The sequence below is a fragment of the Heterodontus francisci genome, chromosome 47, assembly GCF_036365525.1.
Source record: "Heterodontus francisci isolate sHetFra1 chromosome 47, sHetFra1.hap1, whole genome shotgun sequence".
In the NCBI taxonomy this organism is placed as follows: domain Eukaryota; kingdom Metazoa; phylum Chordata; class Chondrichthyes; order Heterodontiformes; family Heterodontidae; genus Heterodontus; species Heterodontus francisci.
Genome location: NC_090417.1, coordinates 15,048,585 through 15,067,365, shown reverse-complemented (window position 1 = coordinate 15,067,365; position 18,781 = coordinate 15,048,585). Strand labels below are relative to the sequence as shown.

At 43.3% G+C, this 18,781-nt stretch overlaps 1 protein-coding gene across 10 annotated transcripts in view; it reads right to left on the bottom strand.

Moving 5' to 3' along the window:
* Positions 1-18,781, bottom strand: part of LOC137357193 (phosphatidylethanolamine-binding protein 4) — a 485,084-nt gene that overhangs the window by 456,081 nt on the left and 10,222 nt on the right. For all 10 annotated transcript variants that reach the window (XR_010971151.1, XR_010971152.1, XR_010971150.1 and 7 more), the window contains one exon: positions 9,987-10,113. Coding sequence is in view for 6 of the 10 variants with exons in the window: in XM_068023335.1 (XP_067879436.1) it covers positions 9,987-10,113 (127 nt within the window). In the remaining 4 variants the exon portion in view is untranslated. The remainder of the gene's footprint in view (positions 1-9,986; positions 10,114-18,781) is intronic.

Here is an 18,781-nt window from a genome sequence, read left to right as displayed (position 1 = left end):
ATTGCCTTGATCACCTACCCATCACAGACTGTTGATTAACCTCGCCTGGAGAGACTTCGAGTGGCATCCGACTATTCGACTCTGGGACACCGCACCAAACCGAAGAACTTCCGACCAGAACATGACAAACTAATTTATTTTATTATTCATTTTAATCAAATGAAACAGCTGTAAACCAAAAATCCTTTTCTCCTGGGTTAACCAGTTTCTTTTCGAATGTATGGGTGTGTGCATAAGGGCTTGGGAAATAATGAGCTTTTCCTCTATCGATTTATCTAATTATTGGTTAAGACTTGTTTTAATAATAAATTGTTAATTTGTTGATGACAAAAGAAACCTTGTTGGTGTGCTTTATTCTGGGGGACAAATACAGTATGCAATTGGCTCTTGTTAGGTTGGTGGGAAAATTTTTTGATATGCTGAGACCCATGGACAAGTGGGATTGAATTAACAGTGCACTCCTCCCACCTTGGTCCTAACAGTATGACTTGGAATAATCCTCACGGTCTGTGCCTTTTTTGTGTCTGCTGTCTGCTTCTGTCCATGACGAGTGCAAGGAAACCATTAATCATAAAGACCATGATTACTGCTGTACTTTAAATTCAAGTAAATGTGGCACCGATGATTGCCATTTTATTAATGCATCATAATGGCTGCTTGGAAACCCAGCGGTGATTTGCATGATCCCATGTTCCTGATCACTGACCAAATGAACACTGTTGGATTAGAATCCCTTTCGGCTTGTGTAGGCCTGTCATCATTGTGAGGGGACCTGATGGTCACATTGCCAAAATTAGTGACTCCAGAATTTTGTGCAATATGCTGCAACTGGACAACCCTGTTGGACTACTATTGTTCAGTGGGAAAGGTATTGAATAAGTTGACTCTCCTGTCGAATAAATCTATCACCTGTTTGACAAATCTGCCAACTGTGAATTGCCTGATATTGAAAATATTCCCTACTGTAACCCAAAACCAGGAAAAGGCATAGTTTTTTTAAAAATTTGTTTCATGGGATGTGAGCATTGCTGGCGAGGCCAGCATTTGTTGCCCATCCCTCAATGCCCCTGGCAGCTGAGTGGCTTGCTTAATCATCTCAGAGGGCAGATAAAAGTCAGAGTCAACCACAGCTGTGGACTGCCAGACTACTCGCACAGTTCTCCAACTTGTTATGACCAAGGCGGGAGTACAACATTGTTTTTCTAGTTCCACTTCTCCACAGGTCACAATGTATATTTAAATCATTTTCTCGACAGACTATTTTTAACCCAGAATAAAACACACCAACCAGGTTACTTCAATAAACAACAAAATTATCAGTTTATTATAAAACAAGAGACAACCAGTGATGAAGCAAAGCATTGACACACATTTACATATAAAAGTTCCTTTTTTACCTTAGCCCCTCACACACACGCATGCACACACACCAGTTAACTGACAAAATAAAGAGGTTTACTCTTTCGCACTCTTACAAAAAAAAAGACAAAAAGAAAACTTGGCCCAGATACTTGCTAATGCTTGAAGAAAAAAAGATCTGAAAATATGTCAAACGTCCTTTGTTTTGGTTTGGCATCCCAAATACGCAAAGATGGCCGTCACTGGGATCTTCCGAGAACAGTTCTTATCTGACGACGTTGAAGATCAGTTTGGACAGGCTTTCCAGGAAAACTGCAGCAACAGTTTCAGTCTGTTTTTTACACTTGCTTCTCAGAGATGCAAAACTAGCAGACTTTTCAAAGAGTTGGAACAGACTAAGCTCTGATTTGCTCCCTTGGCAAGTTTTCTCCAACTGTCTTTCGAACCATTGTCCATATCCCAACTGCCTGACGAAAACAAAACCAAAAACTTCAGCAGTCAAGCCTCCTGACCACTATAAATCTTGACCTGTCACTTCTCTGTCAACATCTTCCAAGTCAAACAAGCCCCCTGCTGGGTATTTATCTGAAAACAGGTGCCTTCCAGTAACTGTTTATTTACAACTTCAGTCCAAAAGACCTTCTGATGACCTCTTTTCTAAAAGAACACACACGTTTTAATACACAAATCCTCATAATTTAATAAAATGGATGCACTCGTAACAAACTGCCTCGCTGATGAATCTAAAGCTCCACCAGTGTCAGCCATGGCTCAGTTGGTCACACTCTTGTCTCGAAGTCAGAAGGTTGTGAATTGACAATCCACTGCACAGACTTGAGCATAAAAAGACTAACATTCCAGAGCAGGAGTGCTGCACTGTCAGAGCTGCCATCTTTCAAATGAGACATTAAATGGAGGCTCTGTCTGCTCTCTCAAGTGGAAAAGATCACAGAGCACTATCTCTAAGAGCAGTGGAGTTATTCCTGGTTTCCTGGAGAATATTTATCCCTCAATCAACAGCAGCAAAACAGATTATTTGGTCATTGTCACAGCATGTCTGGGGGAGCTTGCTGTGCACTAATCAGCTCCCATATTTCCTGCACTCTAACAGTGGCTACCCTTCAATAAAGCACTTTCAACAACCCAAGGTCTTTTTTCCAATTGCTCTTCTTTGCTGATATCACCAGTAAGATGTACCTGAGCCTGTAGATATGGTTACTTGGGTTATGTAAATGCAGGCAATCTCATGTAAAAGCATCTCTCAAACATCCCTTCTTTCATCTTGTTCCTCCTTTTACACAAATTTGAAAAACAGCATTGAACTAACTGCCATAACTCTACAGTAAATTACTGCAACCATTAATGGCATAGTCCACTTTTACTAAAACAATTCCAGGATGTTAATTGTTGCTGGCCTGCAATTCCCATTGAAAATAAACGTAATAAGTACGAGGTGTAGCTTCCATGGGAGCTTCATGGGACTGAGCCGATTGCTTAGATGGAAAATGCTGCCATCAGAACGTAACTCTGCTGACCAGGAGATCTATTACTGGCCTGTGTTGAGTTAGCAGAGATGTCAGCCAAAGCAGCAGTGGTCAAATCAGATTCGCCTTAATTTTCCTGTGCTAGAGGACACAGAAAAAAAAAAAATCACTATTTGTGATTCCTGCAGGAAAATGTGAATTTATGGTCATTTGCTGAGAATAACATTAGCTTTTGCTGTTGAACCTCTCCACAAGTGAGCAGTCTACCACCATTAATTGTTGAACCTCATGAAGAACCTCTTGTGCAACCTACTGGGAAGCATATGGCCATTTTGGCTCCATATGCAGGGAACACGTTCCTTTAAGAAAAAGTGCATCTGTTGCCCAAATTAGTTTTATTCTCCTTCAGCAAGCTTATCTTTCCGTGCAGGACTCTCCCCTCTACCACGTGGAGAAAAGCTCAAGAAAACGCAAATAAAAACTGAATGAAAAAAATTAGGAAAATATATGTTTTGTTATTGCCCATCAACCCACAACGGCATTAACAAATTACATTTATATAGCACCATTAATATATAAAAACATCAACAGTCACTTCACAATTTTGTGCATTCCGAAAACATAGCGAAGTTGCAGCTTGATATCCAAGCTAACATAGCTTGAACATTAGCACCTGATGAGGCGGTTTGTACCCCAAAACCAAAGCATGTGTCACACTAAGCATCAAAAAGTGCTCGGGTCCCAGCACCTGATGGTGAAAAAGACGGAAACGTAATTGAAATTTCTTTATCCCAAAAATATACTTTATTCATAAAAATCTGTAAAAAAAAAAAAATGCATTACTAAACAGTTCAAAACAGCACCAAGTTGACATTCCAAAAAGTGCAAAGGAAATCAGTTTTCTTCATTACAGGAATAAGTTGCCTCACAACACTTCCATTCCATTTTACATGCCACGTACATTTTACAGCAAACCCACATCTGGTGTGTACAGCCTGAGGGGTTTCCCATGGGTCCAGCCCAGCAGTTCACTTTGGTGGGAGGACCTTACACAGTGGTCTTTCCCCATTGAGCCTTTGTAGCGGCTGCCCAAAGCTTTAGTGCGTCCCTCAGCACATAGTCCTGGACCTTGGAATGTGTCAGTCTCCAACACTCGGTCGTGGACATCTCTTTGCGCTGGAAGACTGAAAGATATCTGAAATGGTTCTGAGGCTATTTTCATAATGAAACAAAAACACCTATATAAAAAGAGTTTAAACACATCGAGTGGCATAAAGGGCTTCACACATTTGAGTAGTATCTCCACTTTGAACAGAATCTGGAAATTGCTCCAAAAATGCACTCAAAATTGCACACTTCGATTACAGTTAAATTTACGATAAAAATTTGCATAATGAAGAACATGAAAACAGCACATTTAAGCAGTGTAATAGCTCAGCATAGTGGGGAAAGTCTTTGCTCGAGTCGCTCTGAACAGGCTCCAGAAGCTGGCCGAGCGCGTCTACCCTGAGGCACAGTGTGGCTTTCGTGCAGAGAGATCGACTATTGACATGCTGTTCTCCCTTCGTCAGATACAGGAGAAATGCCGTGAACAACAGATGCCCCTCTACATTGCTTTCATTGATCTCACCAAAGCCTTTGACCTCGTCAGCAGACGTGGTCTCTTCAGACTACTAGAAAAGATCGGATGTCCACCAAAGCTACTAAGTATCATCACCTCATTCCATGACAATATGAAAGGCACAATTCAACATGGTGGCTCCTCATCAGAGCCCTTTCCTATCCTGAGTGGTGTGAAACAGGGCTGTGTTCTCGCACCCACACTTTTTGGGATTTTCTTCTCCCTGCTGCTTTCACATGCGTTCAAATCCTCTGAAGAAGGAATTTTCCTCCACACAAGATCAGGGGGCAGGTTGTTCAACCTTGCCCGTCTAAGAGCGAAGTCCAAAGTACGGAAAGTCCTCATCAGAGAACTCCTCTTTGCTGACGATGCTGCTTTAACATCTCACACTGAAGAATGGCTGCAGAGTCTCATCGACAGGTTTGCGTCTGCCTGCAATGAATTTGGCCTAACCATCAGCCTCAAGAAAACGAACATCATGGGGCAGGATGTCAGAAATGCTCCATCCATCAATATTGGCGACCACGCTCTGGAAGTGGTTCAAGAGTTCACCTACCTAGGCTCAACTATCACCAGTAACCTGTCTCTAGATGCAGAAATCAACAAGCGCATGGGTAAGGCTTCCACTGCTATGTCCAGACTGGCCAAGAGAGTGTGGGAAAATGGCGCACTGACACGGAACACAAAAGTCCGAGTGTATCAGGCCTGTGTCCTCAGTACCTTGCTCTACGGCAGCGACGCCTGGACAACGTATGCCAGCCAAGAGCGACGTCTCAATTCATTCCATCTTCGCTGCCTTCGGAGAATACTTGGCATCAGGTGGCAGGACTATATCTCCAACACAGAAGTCCTTGAAGCGGCCAACACCCCCAGCTTATACACACTACTGAGTCAGCGGCGCTTGAGATGGCTTGGCCATGTGAGCCGCATGGAAGATGGCAGGATCCCCAAAGACACATTGTACAGCGAGCTCGCCACTGGTATCAGACCCACCGGCCGTCCATGTCTCCGTTATAAAGACGTCTGCAAACGCGACATGAAATCGTGTGACATTGATCACAAGTCGTGGGAGTCAGTTGCCAGCATTCGCCAGAGCTGGCGGGCAGCCATAAAGACAGGGCTAAATTGTGGCGAGTCGAAGAGACTTAGTAGTTGGCAGGAAAAAAGACAGAGGCGCAAGGGGAGAGCCAACTGTGCAACAGCCCCAACAAACAAATTTCTCTGCAGCACCTGTGGAAGAGCCTGTCACTCCAGAATTGGCCTTTATAGCCACTCCAGGCGCTGCTTCACAAACCACTGACCACCTCCAGGCGCGTATCCATTGTCTCTCGAGATAAGGAGGCCCAAAAGAAAGAAAGAAAAAAGAAAGAAAAGAATAGTATTCATTGATGTATTTAATAGTGGTAACCTGGTGCAGCTTCATTAATACAACTGAAATTGGGTACATGTGCTGCATGTGACGATGGGCTGGATTTTGTTCCCAGCCCGATGTCGGGTTCCGTGGAGGAGGAGGCCAGAAAATAGGAGCAGCAGTGGCCACCACAGAACCAGACGCCAGGAGTGCAGGGCCTAATCTTCCCAGCAGCAGCGACGCTCCGTGGCGGGACCCAACTTCCCATATTTAAATAACATGATACATTAAAATAGAAACCGCAGCAATCTTACCTTCAGTCCCCAAACCTCAGCGTGACTAGCAGCACTCGCGCGCCTTCACTTTCCTCTCTAGGGAAAACTGGCACCACCGAGGTGTGGAACATGTCAACTCTGCACTCTCGTGGGTAGGGTCGGCGGGTGAGTGGGTGGGGGGGGGGGGGGGGGGGGGGAGGAAAAAGGGAAAGGGGTGAATGCTGCAGTTTGTGTATGGGGAAGTGGGGAGGAGGGGACAACTCTGTACTTGGTTGAACTGCCTACAGGGGTGGCAGCCTTTTAAAAATGGCGACAGCACCCGCTTCTGCATCAGTCATGTCAGAAACAGTGTTGCCAATGCCGACCTGCACATGATTTGGTGGGGGTGGGGGAGCTGCTGCTGTGAATATGTAAAATGGCTGCCCTCTACATAATCACGTTGGCACGGCAGCACGGGTCCCATGGGGGATGGCCGTCATGTTTCGCGCCCACCGCTGATTCCTGTGGTGGGGATACAAAACCCAGCCCTATGTATTTTGTGGGTTTAACTGTCCCAGAATTGTCACATCCAAACATACATTTATGTCTATCTATTGCAGTTTCCTAGAATTATGAAGCCATCAATAAGAGCAAATCATGTTCAAGAACTCCAATGTGGAAAATCTGACTGCAAGCATTTCAAATTCACTATTTTCTGCCAAAGATGTATTTGCCAGGATTTCTCTATTCATAAACAATGTCTGCCTTTCCTCACAAAAGGATTTCCAAGCAATATGTACTGGAGAAAGCTATCAAAATAATAAAAAAATGTGATCCATTTCAAACACAAAATCCTCTTTTCTGTGAACTTTTTAAACCTTTTGCCCTCATTTAGCAAAGTTACAACTGTGGCACGACACATTTACGATCGTGTGTAACTTCACGTTATCTGACATTTTTTGGTAGTTGTCTCAAAGGGTAACAGGAAATATACTTGTTTCTGTTGGCCAAAATCTTATTATGCAACCATTAAGAAATGGAATGAAGTTGCAAGTAAAATGATGGTTACGTGTTACAAGTTATTCTGTTAACCAGACACTGACAAAGCAAGAAAATGAAGACATAACAAATAGCAGCAATAATGGCACAAAGCATTATGTAACATGAACTGTATTCTAAGTTCATGTACAGCTGTTTCCTGCCTAATGTGTAGCATGGATTATTACACACCAAGCAAATTTATGCAATTATCTTGATGAAAAAGATGTATCTTGGCATTGCAGTTTAATTTTCTGATTGAAGAACATACGAAGCAGACAGAAGACAGTGAAGACTAACAAAATTAGCAAAATAACAACCAATTAGTCAAAAAAACAAGCACCTATCTGTAATTCCACATCCACCATGTTAAACACTGTAATTTTAGAAGCATTCAATAAACACAAAATGCTGGATAATGAGTTAAAATAAATCCCATAAAACAATCAATTTAAAAAATCCAGATCACAACTGCAGGGGTCCAAGAACAATTACATTTGGAACTTCAATCTAAAATGTGTTAGTTATTCAGAGAATAGTGGATTCTTGCAAATGATTAAAACACATTAATCTAATTACTATATTCAGATGATATCACAAACTTTCAGAGTCTAACTTAAACAGTCATTTTAATTCAGAGCTGAAATTAAAGTTTTAAAAATCACGACATGATCTCTATTATTATTGATAAGACAAGCAATGTCAGATGACATTATTTATTTTCTCCCTGCAGCTGACATCAAAGTGTACTATGTCTTTTATGCTTAATTGCATTCATACAAGGTTGTTACATTCTTTGTACAAGATTATTGAATAATTGCAAGTGATTAGTGAAAAAAAATTATGTTCCGCACACTCTCCAGAACAGAAAGGAAGGGCTGAGTAACAAAGAATCACCTCAATCAAATGGAGGGGGCTGGGTGTGTGATGCAAGCAATGGCATCAACCGCCTGTGTGCAGGCACTGGCACCATATTTAAAAGGCAATCAGCCCAACCAGCATATTTAACTTTTTGAAGAGATACCCCCTCCATAAAATTTATCAAATAAAATTCTAACGCTCTTTTCCCACCCTCCCCATAACAATTACATTAACTATTTGTCTTTCCTAGCCAAAACACATAACTTTTAAATCTGACCTCCCCTCACCCCCACCCCGGCAGACTGCACAAAGTTTAAAAATCACCCCTTCCCACCATCCCCGACACTCATTATGTTGATTTGACCCTGTGCCCCCCACCGCACTGAAAATCATAACTCCACCCTCCCCACCAGCATGACACGCGAGAGTGCCAGCCGCTGTGCTGAGGTTTGCGGTGGGCCTGGAAGATTGAGGGCAAGTTAATTTATTTTATTCATTTCATTGATTTAAATATGTAGATGCAGGTCTCGTCACCCAGAAGCGGGGGGGCCGCCACAGAGCCTCGCTGCTGCTGAGGGGGTTGGACCGGGCCCTCCCAGCATCCAGCACCGAGGCAGACCTTTGCCGCAGCCATCTACCAGCACCCCCCACCCCACCACGGAGCCCAGTGTTGTGGGCTTGGTAAAATCCAGCCCACTGTGTTCAGATGAACCCTGAACGCAGCTCAATTGTTCTGTTGCCATCTACTGTTACATTATTTCCTCCTGTCCAATTATCAATCATGAGTTGTATTGTTTTAAAAACATTGTGTGGAAGCAAATAGACTTCAGTCACTGTTAATTCTAAACTTACGTGCTCATATGCATGATAAACAAAATTTAAATTTCAGTTCATTATTGTTAATATTCTGGAATATAAATGAAGAAAATATGTCCAATTTCTTGCAACTGACTGGCAACTGATAACTAAAGATATATTAGTGATGATGTGGTTCACAAAGGCCAATCAGATGGACAGTGTTTTAGATGGGTTCCAACCACAAGAAAAAGATGAGCCGCATCGTCAAGTTCAGAAATATGCCCACATCCTTGCAAATCCCTCCTTGTGATGTGATTAATTTGTGCTCATCCTTCACGCAGAGAGATTAAACCCTACATCGATTCTGCATCTCCAAGACCTCTTCAATATCTTCAAGCAACCTCAGACTGAGCCCAGAATGCAGTCCAAGCTCATATGCAGGGGGACCAACACTCTGCCCAAGAACAGGTTTCAAGCTTTATCCCAACACTGGCTCAGCCCTAAGTTCTCGCACCCACAGCCTTAGCCCTGGGCCCCAGCTATTCTTCGGCCTCTGATCCTAAATTGTACTTAACTCCCGAAGACCCAGCTCCATACCCAATACTGCAACATGTCAACCAATGAAGATCTTCTACTCTATTAGGCTCCATCCTCAGCTCAGCCCAAGACCTTTGGCCCAGAGCTGAATCATCAACTTGACTGAAAACCACAAAGCACAGCTGTGGGGAGGACAAACAGAAAATCCAAGCCTGACGCATGACAATAGCTCTTCAATGAATTTTTTTTATTTACAAATTTTGATTGATTTAAGTATGAATTAAATTTTCTGTAATGCAAGTAATGAGCAAGAATGACATGAAAAGAATGACATGGTTTATATAATTGTAGACAAGCAAATACAAAGTAATTCCTGTACAGTTTAAAGACAATTGCACCACTCTGTGGTATGACAAAGACAAGGCTTACTGTAAATTAGAATCCAGTTTTGTGACTTGAAATGCTTCCGATTCTTCTAGGTTATTTTGATCCATGTACAGCCAATTGAGATGCACGCCAGCACTCCAAATTCTACTCCTATTTTTTCATCTCTAAAAATGTTACCTTGCAAATAAGTAAGCTGCTGACAATGTCGCCTTCAAAAACCTTAGTTCACTAGTATTTAATGTAAAATCCTAGATAGAAACAAGGCATCCAATGCTGCTTTTATTGTCATTACATACCTCATCAGCTGTCGGAAATAGAACAGACGGTTGTCCGAGCATCGTGCTCAGCAGTGTTCGGAAACATTTTGGGATGATCACACAGTTTACCATTCCTATAGTTGTATAAGATACCTGGAGGCTTCCTCTGAAAATAAAGAGGATCTTTTTGTAATTATCATTACTAACAGAATAGAAGATGCAGAATTGTGGAATTCTCTGAAATTTTTATTTCAGGCAAAGGAAAAAATTAATCTTTTCTTTTAATTTGCTGTCCTGTCACAGTCGGGATCCCTCCAGCTTAATGGGTAAACGACCATGGTATGGTATTGGAGGATTCCACTTTTGACCTTTGGTCTGATAACTTCGTTGGTTAGTCAGGTAGTACTGGAAATAGAACAATTTGCCAAAGACATTGGACAAGTGAAGGAATAAAACTTCCAGCCAAAGTTTGCAGTTCAGCAACAAGCTTTCCAATGTTGTTCCTCACATCAAAAGCCTTCCAAAACTTGCCCACTCGCTCATCCAGCATGAATAGCGCCCTGGATTAGGTATCCCTGGGCTGTCAGTAACTATGGAACCTGGAAAACCTCAATTTAGAATGACTCAGTACCAGAACATGCAGTGTCAGCTTGACTCTGGGCCAGAAGGCTATAGGTTCAAAGCTCACTCAAAGATTTGAGCACATACCTCTGGAACCATGAGTACATCCAAAATTCTGCTGCCTGTGTCTGAACTCACAGTCCTCTCCTGGCACATCATTTAATGGCTCAATTTTTAAAATCTGATCCTCATTTTTGAATTCCATCCACCCCCCTGCCCCACCCCCTGGAGATTGCTATATTCTTCTAATTCTGGCCTCTTCAGCACTACCTGAAGTGCCTTCAGCTGCCAAATCCCCAAGCTCTGGAATTCCCTCTAAACCTCTCCACCTTTCTTCCTCTCCCCTCCTTCACAATGTTCCTTAAAATCTACCTCTTTGATCAAGCTTTTTGAACCTTAACCTTAATATTTCTTTATGTGGTTCAGTGTCAAATTTTGCCTTATAATGCTCTTATTTAGACTAAGTTAAGCTTAAGATTAAAAATGGCAGGAGATCTCAGACCCGTGTTATGCTCCTCTTGCTCAATGTGGGAGCTCAGGGACACGGCTGATGTCCCTGACTCCTTCACGTGCTGGAAGTGTGTCCAGCTGCAGCTCTTGTTAGACCTCATGACGGCTCTGGAGCTGCGGATGGACTCACTTTGGAGCATCCGCGATGCTGAGGAGGTCGTGGATAGCACATTTAGCAAATTGGTCACACCGCAGATTAGGATTGCTGAGGGAGAAAGGAAATGGGTGACCAAAAGGCAGAGAAAGAGCAGGAAGGCAGCGCAGGTGTCCCCTGCAGTCATCTCCCTCCAAAACAGGTATACCGTTTTGGATACTGTTGAGGGAGATGGCTCACCAGGGGAAGGCAACAGTAGCCAGGTTCATGGCACCATGGCTGGCTCTGATGTTCAGAAGGGCGGGAAAAAGAGTGGAAGGGCTATAGTCAGAGGAGATTCGATTCTAAGGGGAGTAGATAGGCGGTTCTGTGGTCGAAAAAGAGACTCCCGAATGGTATGTTGCCTCCCAGGTGCACGGGTCAGGGATGTCTCAGATCGGCTGCAGAACATTCTGAAGGGGGAGGGTGAACAGCCAGTTGTCGTTGTGCACATAGGCACCAATGATATAGGTAAAAAACGGGATGAGGTCCGACAAGCAGAATTTAGGGAGTTAGGAGCCAAGTTAAAAAGTAGGACCTCAGAGGTAGTAATCTCAGGATTGCTACCAGGGCCACATGCTAGTCAGAGAAGAAATGAAAGAATAGTCAGGATGAATGCGTGGCTTGAGAGATGGTGCAGGAGGGAGGGGTTCAGATTTTTGGGACATTGGGACCAGTTCTGGGGGAGGTGGGACTATTACAAATTGGACGGTCTACACCTGGGCCAGACTGGAACCAATGTCCTTGGGGGTGCTTTTGCTAACGCTGTTGGGGAGGGTTTAAACTAATGTGGCAGGGGGATGGGAACCAAATGAGGAGGTCAGTGGACAGTAAGGAGGCAGTAACTAAAGCCTGTAAGGAACTAGATAATGAAGTCAGCATGACTAAGGGGAAGAGTAGGCAGGGAGCAGATGAACGCAAAGGGTGTGGTGGTCTGAGGTGCATTTGTTTTAATGCAAGAAGTGTCGTAGGTAAGGCAGATGAACTTAGGGCTTGGATTAGTACCTGGGAGTATGATGTTATTGCTATTACTGAGACTTGGTTGAGGGAAGGGCACGATTGGCAACTAAATATCCCAGGATATCGATGCTTCAGGCGGGATAGAGAGGGAGGTAAAAGGGGTGGAGGAGTTGCATTACTGGTCAAAGAGGCTATCACAGCTGTGCTGAAGGAGGGCACTATGGAGGACTCGAGCAGTGAGGCAATATGGGCAGAACTCAGAAATAGGAAGGGTGCGGTAACAATGTTGGGGCTGTACTACAGGCCTCCCAACAGCGAGCGTGAGATAGAGGTACAAATATGTAAACAGATTATGGAAAGATGTAGGAGCAACAGGGTGGTGGTGACAGGAGATTTTAATTTTCCCAACATTGACTGGGATACACTTAGTGTTAGAGGTCTAGATGGAGCAGAATTTGTAACGTGCATCCAGGAGTGTTTTCTAGAGCAGTATGTAAATAGTCCAACTCGGGAAGGGGCCATACTGGACCTGGTGTTGGGGAATGAGCCCGGCCAGGTGGTTGAAGTTTCAGTAGGGGACTACTTTGGGAATAGTGATCACAATTCCGTACGTTTTGGAATACTCACGGACAAAGACGAGAGTGGTCACAAAGGAAGAGTGCTAAATTGGGGGAAGGCCAACTATACCAAAATTTGGCAGGAGCTGGGGAATGTAGATTGGGAGCAGCTTTTTGAAGTAAATCCACATTTGATATGTGGAAGGCTTTTAAAGAGAGGTTGATTAGCGTGCAGGAGAGACATGTTCCTGTGAAAATGAGGGATAGAAATGGCAAGATTAGGGAACCATGGATGACAGGTGAAATTGTGAAACTAGTTAAGAGGAAAAAGGAAGCATACATAAGGTCTAGGAGGCTGAAGAAAGACAAAGCTTTGGAAGAATATCGGGAATGTAGGACCAACCTGAAACGAGGAATGAAGAGGGCTAAAAGGGGTCATGAAATATCTTGAGCAAACAGGGTGAAGGAAAATCCCAAAGCCTTTTATTCATATATAAGGAGCAAGAGGGTAACTAGAGAAAGGATTGGCCCACTCAAGGACAAAGGAGGAAAATTATGCGTGGAGTCTGAGAAAATGGGTGAGATTCTAAACGAGTACTTTGCATCGGTATTCACCGAGGAGAGGGACATGACGGATGTTGAGGTTAGGGACAGACGTTTGATTACTCTCGGTCAAGTCGGCATAAGGAGGGAAGAAGTGTTGGGTATTCTAAAAGGCATTGAGGTGGACAAGTCCCCAGGTCCGGATGGGATCTATCCCAGGTTACTGAGGGAAGCGAGAGGGGAAATAGCTGGGGCCTTAACAGATATCTTTGCAGCATCCTTAAACACGGGTGAGGTCCCAGAGGACTGAAGAATTGCTAATGTTGTCCCCTTGTTTAAGAAGGGTAGCAGGGATAATCCAGGTAATTATAGACCGGTGAGCCTGACGTCAGTGGTAGGGAAGCTGCTGGAGAAGATACTGAGGGATAGGATCTATTCCCATTTGGAAGAAAATGGGCTTATCAGTGATAGGCAATATGGTTTTGTGCAGGGAAGGTCATGTCTTACCAACTTAATAGAATTCTTTGAGGAAGTGACAAAGTTGATTGATGAGGGAAGGGCTGTAGATGTCATATACATGGACTTCAGTAAGGCGTTTGATAAGGTTCCCCATGGTAGGTTGATGGAGAAAGTGAAGTCGCATGGGGTCCAGGGTGTACTAGCTAGATGGATAAAGAACTGGCTGGGCAACAGGAGACAGAGTAGCAGTGGAAGGGAGTTTCTCAAAATGGAGACGTGTGACCAGTGGTGTTCCACAGGGATCCGTGCTGGGACCACTGTTGTTTGTGATATACATAAATGATTTGGAGGAAAGTATAGGTGGTCTGATTAGCAAGTTTGCAGATGACACTAAGTTTGGTGGAGTAGCAGATAGTGAAGGGGACTGTCAGAGAATACAGCAGAATATAGATAGATTGGAGAGTTGGGCAGAGAAATGGCAGATGGAGTTCAATCAGTGCAAATGCGAGGTGATGCATTTTGGAAGATCCAATTCAAGAGTGGACTTTACAGTAAATGGAAAAGTCCTGGGGAAAATTGATGTACAGAGAGATTTGGGTGTTCAGGTCCATTGTTCCCTGAAGGTGGCAACGCAGGTCAATAGAGTGGTCAAGAAGGCATACGGCATGCTTTCCTTCATCGGACGGGGTATTGAGTACAAGAGTTGGCAGGTCATGTTACAGTTGTATAAGATTTTGGTTCGGCCACATTTGGAATACTGCGTGCAGTTCTGGTCGCCACATTACCAAAAGAGTGTGGATGCTTTGGAGAGGGTGCAGAGGAGGTTCACCAGGATGTTGCCTGGTATGGAGGGCGCTAGCTATGAAGAGAGGTTGAGCAGATTAGGATTATTTTCATTAAAAAGACGGAGGTTGAGGGGGGACCTGATTGGGGTGTACAAAATCATGAGAGGTACAGATAGGGTGGATTGGAAGAAGCTTTTTCCCCCCCAGAGTGGGGGATTCAATTACCATGGGTCACGAGTTCAAAGTGAGAGGGGAAAAGTTTAGGGGGGATATGCATGGAAAGTTCTTTACGCAGAGGGTGGTGGGTGCCTGGAACGCGTTGCCAGCGGAGGTGGTAGACGCGGGCACGATAGCGTCTTTTAAGATGTATCTAGACAGATACATGAATGGGCAGGAAGCAAAGAGATACAGACCCTTAGAAAATAGGCGACATGTTTAGAAAGAGGATCTGGATCGGCGCAGGGAATGTTGTGTTGCCAGAAGTGTGGAGCTTCTGGAAAAGTAATCCAAGATCACAGTTATTTGTTTAAGTGGAGGTTAAAAATCCCACTGCATTGCTGGTAGAAGAACAGGGAGCTCTTCTAGTCTGTTGGCCAACATTCCATCCTCAGACCACCACCAAAAGACAAAACACCAGCCATTCATCCCTTTGCTATTTGTGGATTGTGCTGCTGTCTGCATGCGAATAGCCAAGAGATACAATAAAAGATGGCTTATTAATTATAGAATCATGGAAAATCATAGAAAGTTTAAGGCACAGAAAGAGACCACTTGGCCCAATGTGTCTGTGCCAGCAGAAAAACAATCCACCTATTCTAATCCCACCTTCCAGCATTTGGTTCGTAGCCCTGCAAATTCAGGCACTTTGAATGAGTTAAGGGTTTCTGCCTCAACAACCCTTTCAGGCAGTGAGTTCCAGACCCCCGCCTCTCTAATTTTTCTACCAATCATTTTAAATTTAAATTTTAAATTTATGCCCCCTCGTCACTGACCTCTCTGCTCAGGTGAGCAGGCCCTTCACCTCCACTCTATCCAGGCCCCTCACAATTTTATACATTTCAATCAGATCTCCCCTCAGCCTTCTCTGTTCCAAATAGAACAAACCCAGCCGATCCAATCTTTCCTCATCGCTGCAATTTTCCAGTCCTGGCAACATCCTCGTAAATCTCCTCTGTACCTTCTCCAGTGCAATGATATCCTTTTTGTAACGAGGTGAGCAGAACTGCACACTGTACTCAAGTTGTGGCCAAACCAATGAGTTATACAGTTTCAGCATAACCTCCCTGTTCTTATATTCTATACCTCAGCTAATAAAGGAAAGGATTCTATCTGCATTCTTAACCACCTTGTTGACCTGTCCTGCTCCCTTCAGGGATCGGTGGACATTCACTCCAAGGTCCCTCACTTCCTCTACACTTCTCAGTATTTTCCCATTATTTGTGTATTCCTTTGCCTTATTTGACGCCCCCACAAATGCATCACCTCACACTTCTCCGGGTTGAACCATCAATATCTTCTGCAGCCTACACCTATCCTCCTCACTATCTACCACACGACCAATTGTTGAGTCGTCTGCCAAGTTCTTGATTGTGCCCCCTACTTTTATATCCAAATGTCTTGTTTGACATGAAAAGCCACTGCAGACCACAAAAAATATCTAATTGTAGTTTTAATTACTCAAGAATAATTGTGTACAATAATCACAATATACATGCAAAGGCTGGGATGAAAAGTTGAGAGTGTACAATGACAAAATCTTCATCATTTGTAGTCAATTCTTCTAAGTGAGCCAAGCTCCATTTGTACTTAAAAACACTTGCAGAAAATAAAACAAAAACTAAAGAAGTTTGGACTCAAACAAGTTAAATGTAACCAGCTGATATATTCACTGCATTAGGCAGTTGTCTAACTTTGCTTAAGAATTCAAAAATGGATAGATTTATAATTCAATCAGGAATAAGGGAACTCAAGCTAAGAGCCAAGAGAAGATGAAGATTATAAACTGAAAGACCTTTTCTGATTGCTACATTATAATTTTCTTCATAGAAATTATGCAGTACAAGCCAAAAAGTACACTCAGCTTTTACCCAGAGTACAACAAAAACAATGAACCACGAAATATAATGCATTATCAGCTTTGAAAGCTTTCTGCTGCAAGTAAAATTTCCCGTTTCTGCAGACAGCAGAGGTGCATTTGTAAATGAAGAAATACAAAGCACATCTGTACCACCATGTGGCACAAATTAGCTACTACAGGAACTCAGCCGAATGAACAGAATGGATAGTGCTCAAGTCAACTGTCTGCTCCTACTAAATAAGTGAGGAAGGACCAGGAATCACAATTTTAAGTTGTATCAGGCCAGATCAAAGTTAGATATCAGTTGGACATTTAACAGGAGGATAGCCTCTTCAACAGACTGCCTGCTCATGCAGTGGATGCCAATTTTCTGAACTCCTTCAAGCAAGAGCTGGGCCTGTTTCTCGCTCTAATAAATGAAAACAAGAAATGCTGGATCCACTCAGCAGGTCTGGCAGCATCTGTGGAAAGAGAAGCAGAGTGAACGTTTCGGGTCAGTGACCCTTCTTCGGGACTGACAAGACCCAAAAAGTATTGTTGGAGAGGGAGCTGAACATGATCCTGCCCATTGCACATTTAACCCAGGCAAGTTTGCAGGCAAGCAGGAAACACTCGCGCAGCTGTCAGCTAAGTAATTAAAATAGAGTCATCGAGAGTCAGAGAGGCATTACTGCACAGGAGAACACTTGGCCCATCGAGACCCTACCCACTCTTCACGGAGCTGTGCAGTCAGTCCCACTCCTCGGCTCGATCACCGTAGCCCTGCAAGTCTATTTTCCTCAAGTGGCCATCCAACTTTCTCTTGAAATCAGTGATAGTCTCCGCTTCCACCACCCTTGTGGGCAGAGAGTTCCAGGTCATTACCAACCACTGTGTAAAAAGTGCTTCCTCATATTCCCTCTGCATCTTTTGCTCCAAACTTTCAATCTGTGTCCCCCGGTCCTGTACCATTTGTTAATGGGAACAGCTTTTCCTTGTCTAACTTCTCTAAGCCGGTCATCATCCTGTACACGTTTATTAAATCTCCCCTCAATCTCCTTTTTTCTAAGGAGAACAACCCCAGCTTTTCCAACATAACTTTGGAAGTAAAATCCTCCATCCCTGGAACCATTCTGGGAAATCTCCTCTGCACCCTCTCAAGGACCCTCACATCCTTCCTAAAGAGTGGTGACCAGAACTGGATTCAGTACTCCAGTTGGGGCCTATCCAGAGCTTTATAAAGCTTCAGCATAACTTCCCTCCTTTTGTACTCAATGCCTCTATTTAGTAATCCCAAGATCCCACATGCTTTACTAACCACTCTCTCAATATGTCCTACCACCTTTAAAGACTGTTACACATGCACTCCCAGGTCCCTCTGTTCCTGCACACTCTTTAGAACTGTGCCATTAAGTATATATTGCCTCGCTCCATTCCTTCTGCCAAAATGCATTACCTCACATTTGTTGGTATTAAATTCCATCTGCCACCTCTCTGCCCATTCTGCCAGCCTTTCTATGTCCTGTTCCAGACAGTTCATATTATCCTCACTGTTTGTCGCACCTCCAAGTTTGATGTGAGCAAATTTTGAGATTCTACTCTGTATTCCAAGATCCAAGTCATTTATTTATAGCAAAAAAAAAAGTGGTCCCAGCACTGACCCTTGGGGAACACCACTGTCTACCATCCACCAGTCTTTCAGAAGATAGAAGAGTGATATGAGATTTGAAGGAGAACAACATCTGATGGGCTTAATGGCCTGCTTCTGAGCTGCAACAGAGCTAGAATTTTCTTTCTTTCTTCTCATCTTCCCAAAAGTAATGCGCTCCTGTTTCAATGACAGTTATTGCTTAGCATGACACAGCATTTATAAAGTCTACTGCCTAATATGCAAACTTCTACAATTTCACAATACATTAGAACTACTACTACTACAATCAGAAACTTGACACTACATCCAAAATCCTAGCAAATCATTTCCACAGATATCATTCAATCTCCCCAGACTAGCTGAAAATAAAAATCACAAATTCGATTCCAGACACATTTTTTTTTTTTAGGAAATATCACTTATCCATACCAATTTTTCTTTACCAAGCTTTAGAAACAGTAATCAGTAACAAAAGTAAACAAATCCTTACTGATTGTCTGAAAAACAAAGTAGTACATTTTCATTCCCCTGTGATTTTGTGGTTGTTGTAATTCAGTGT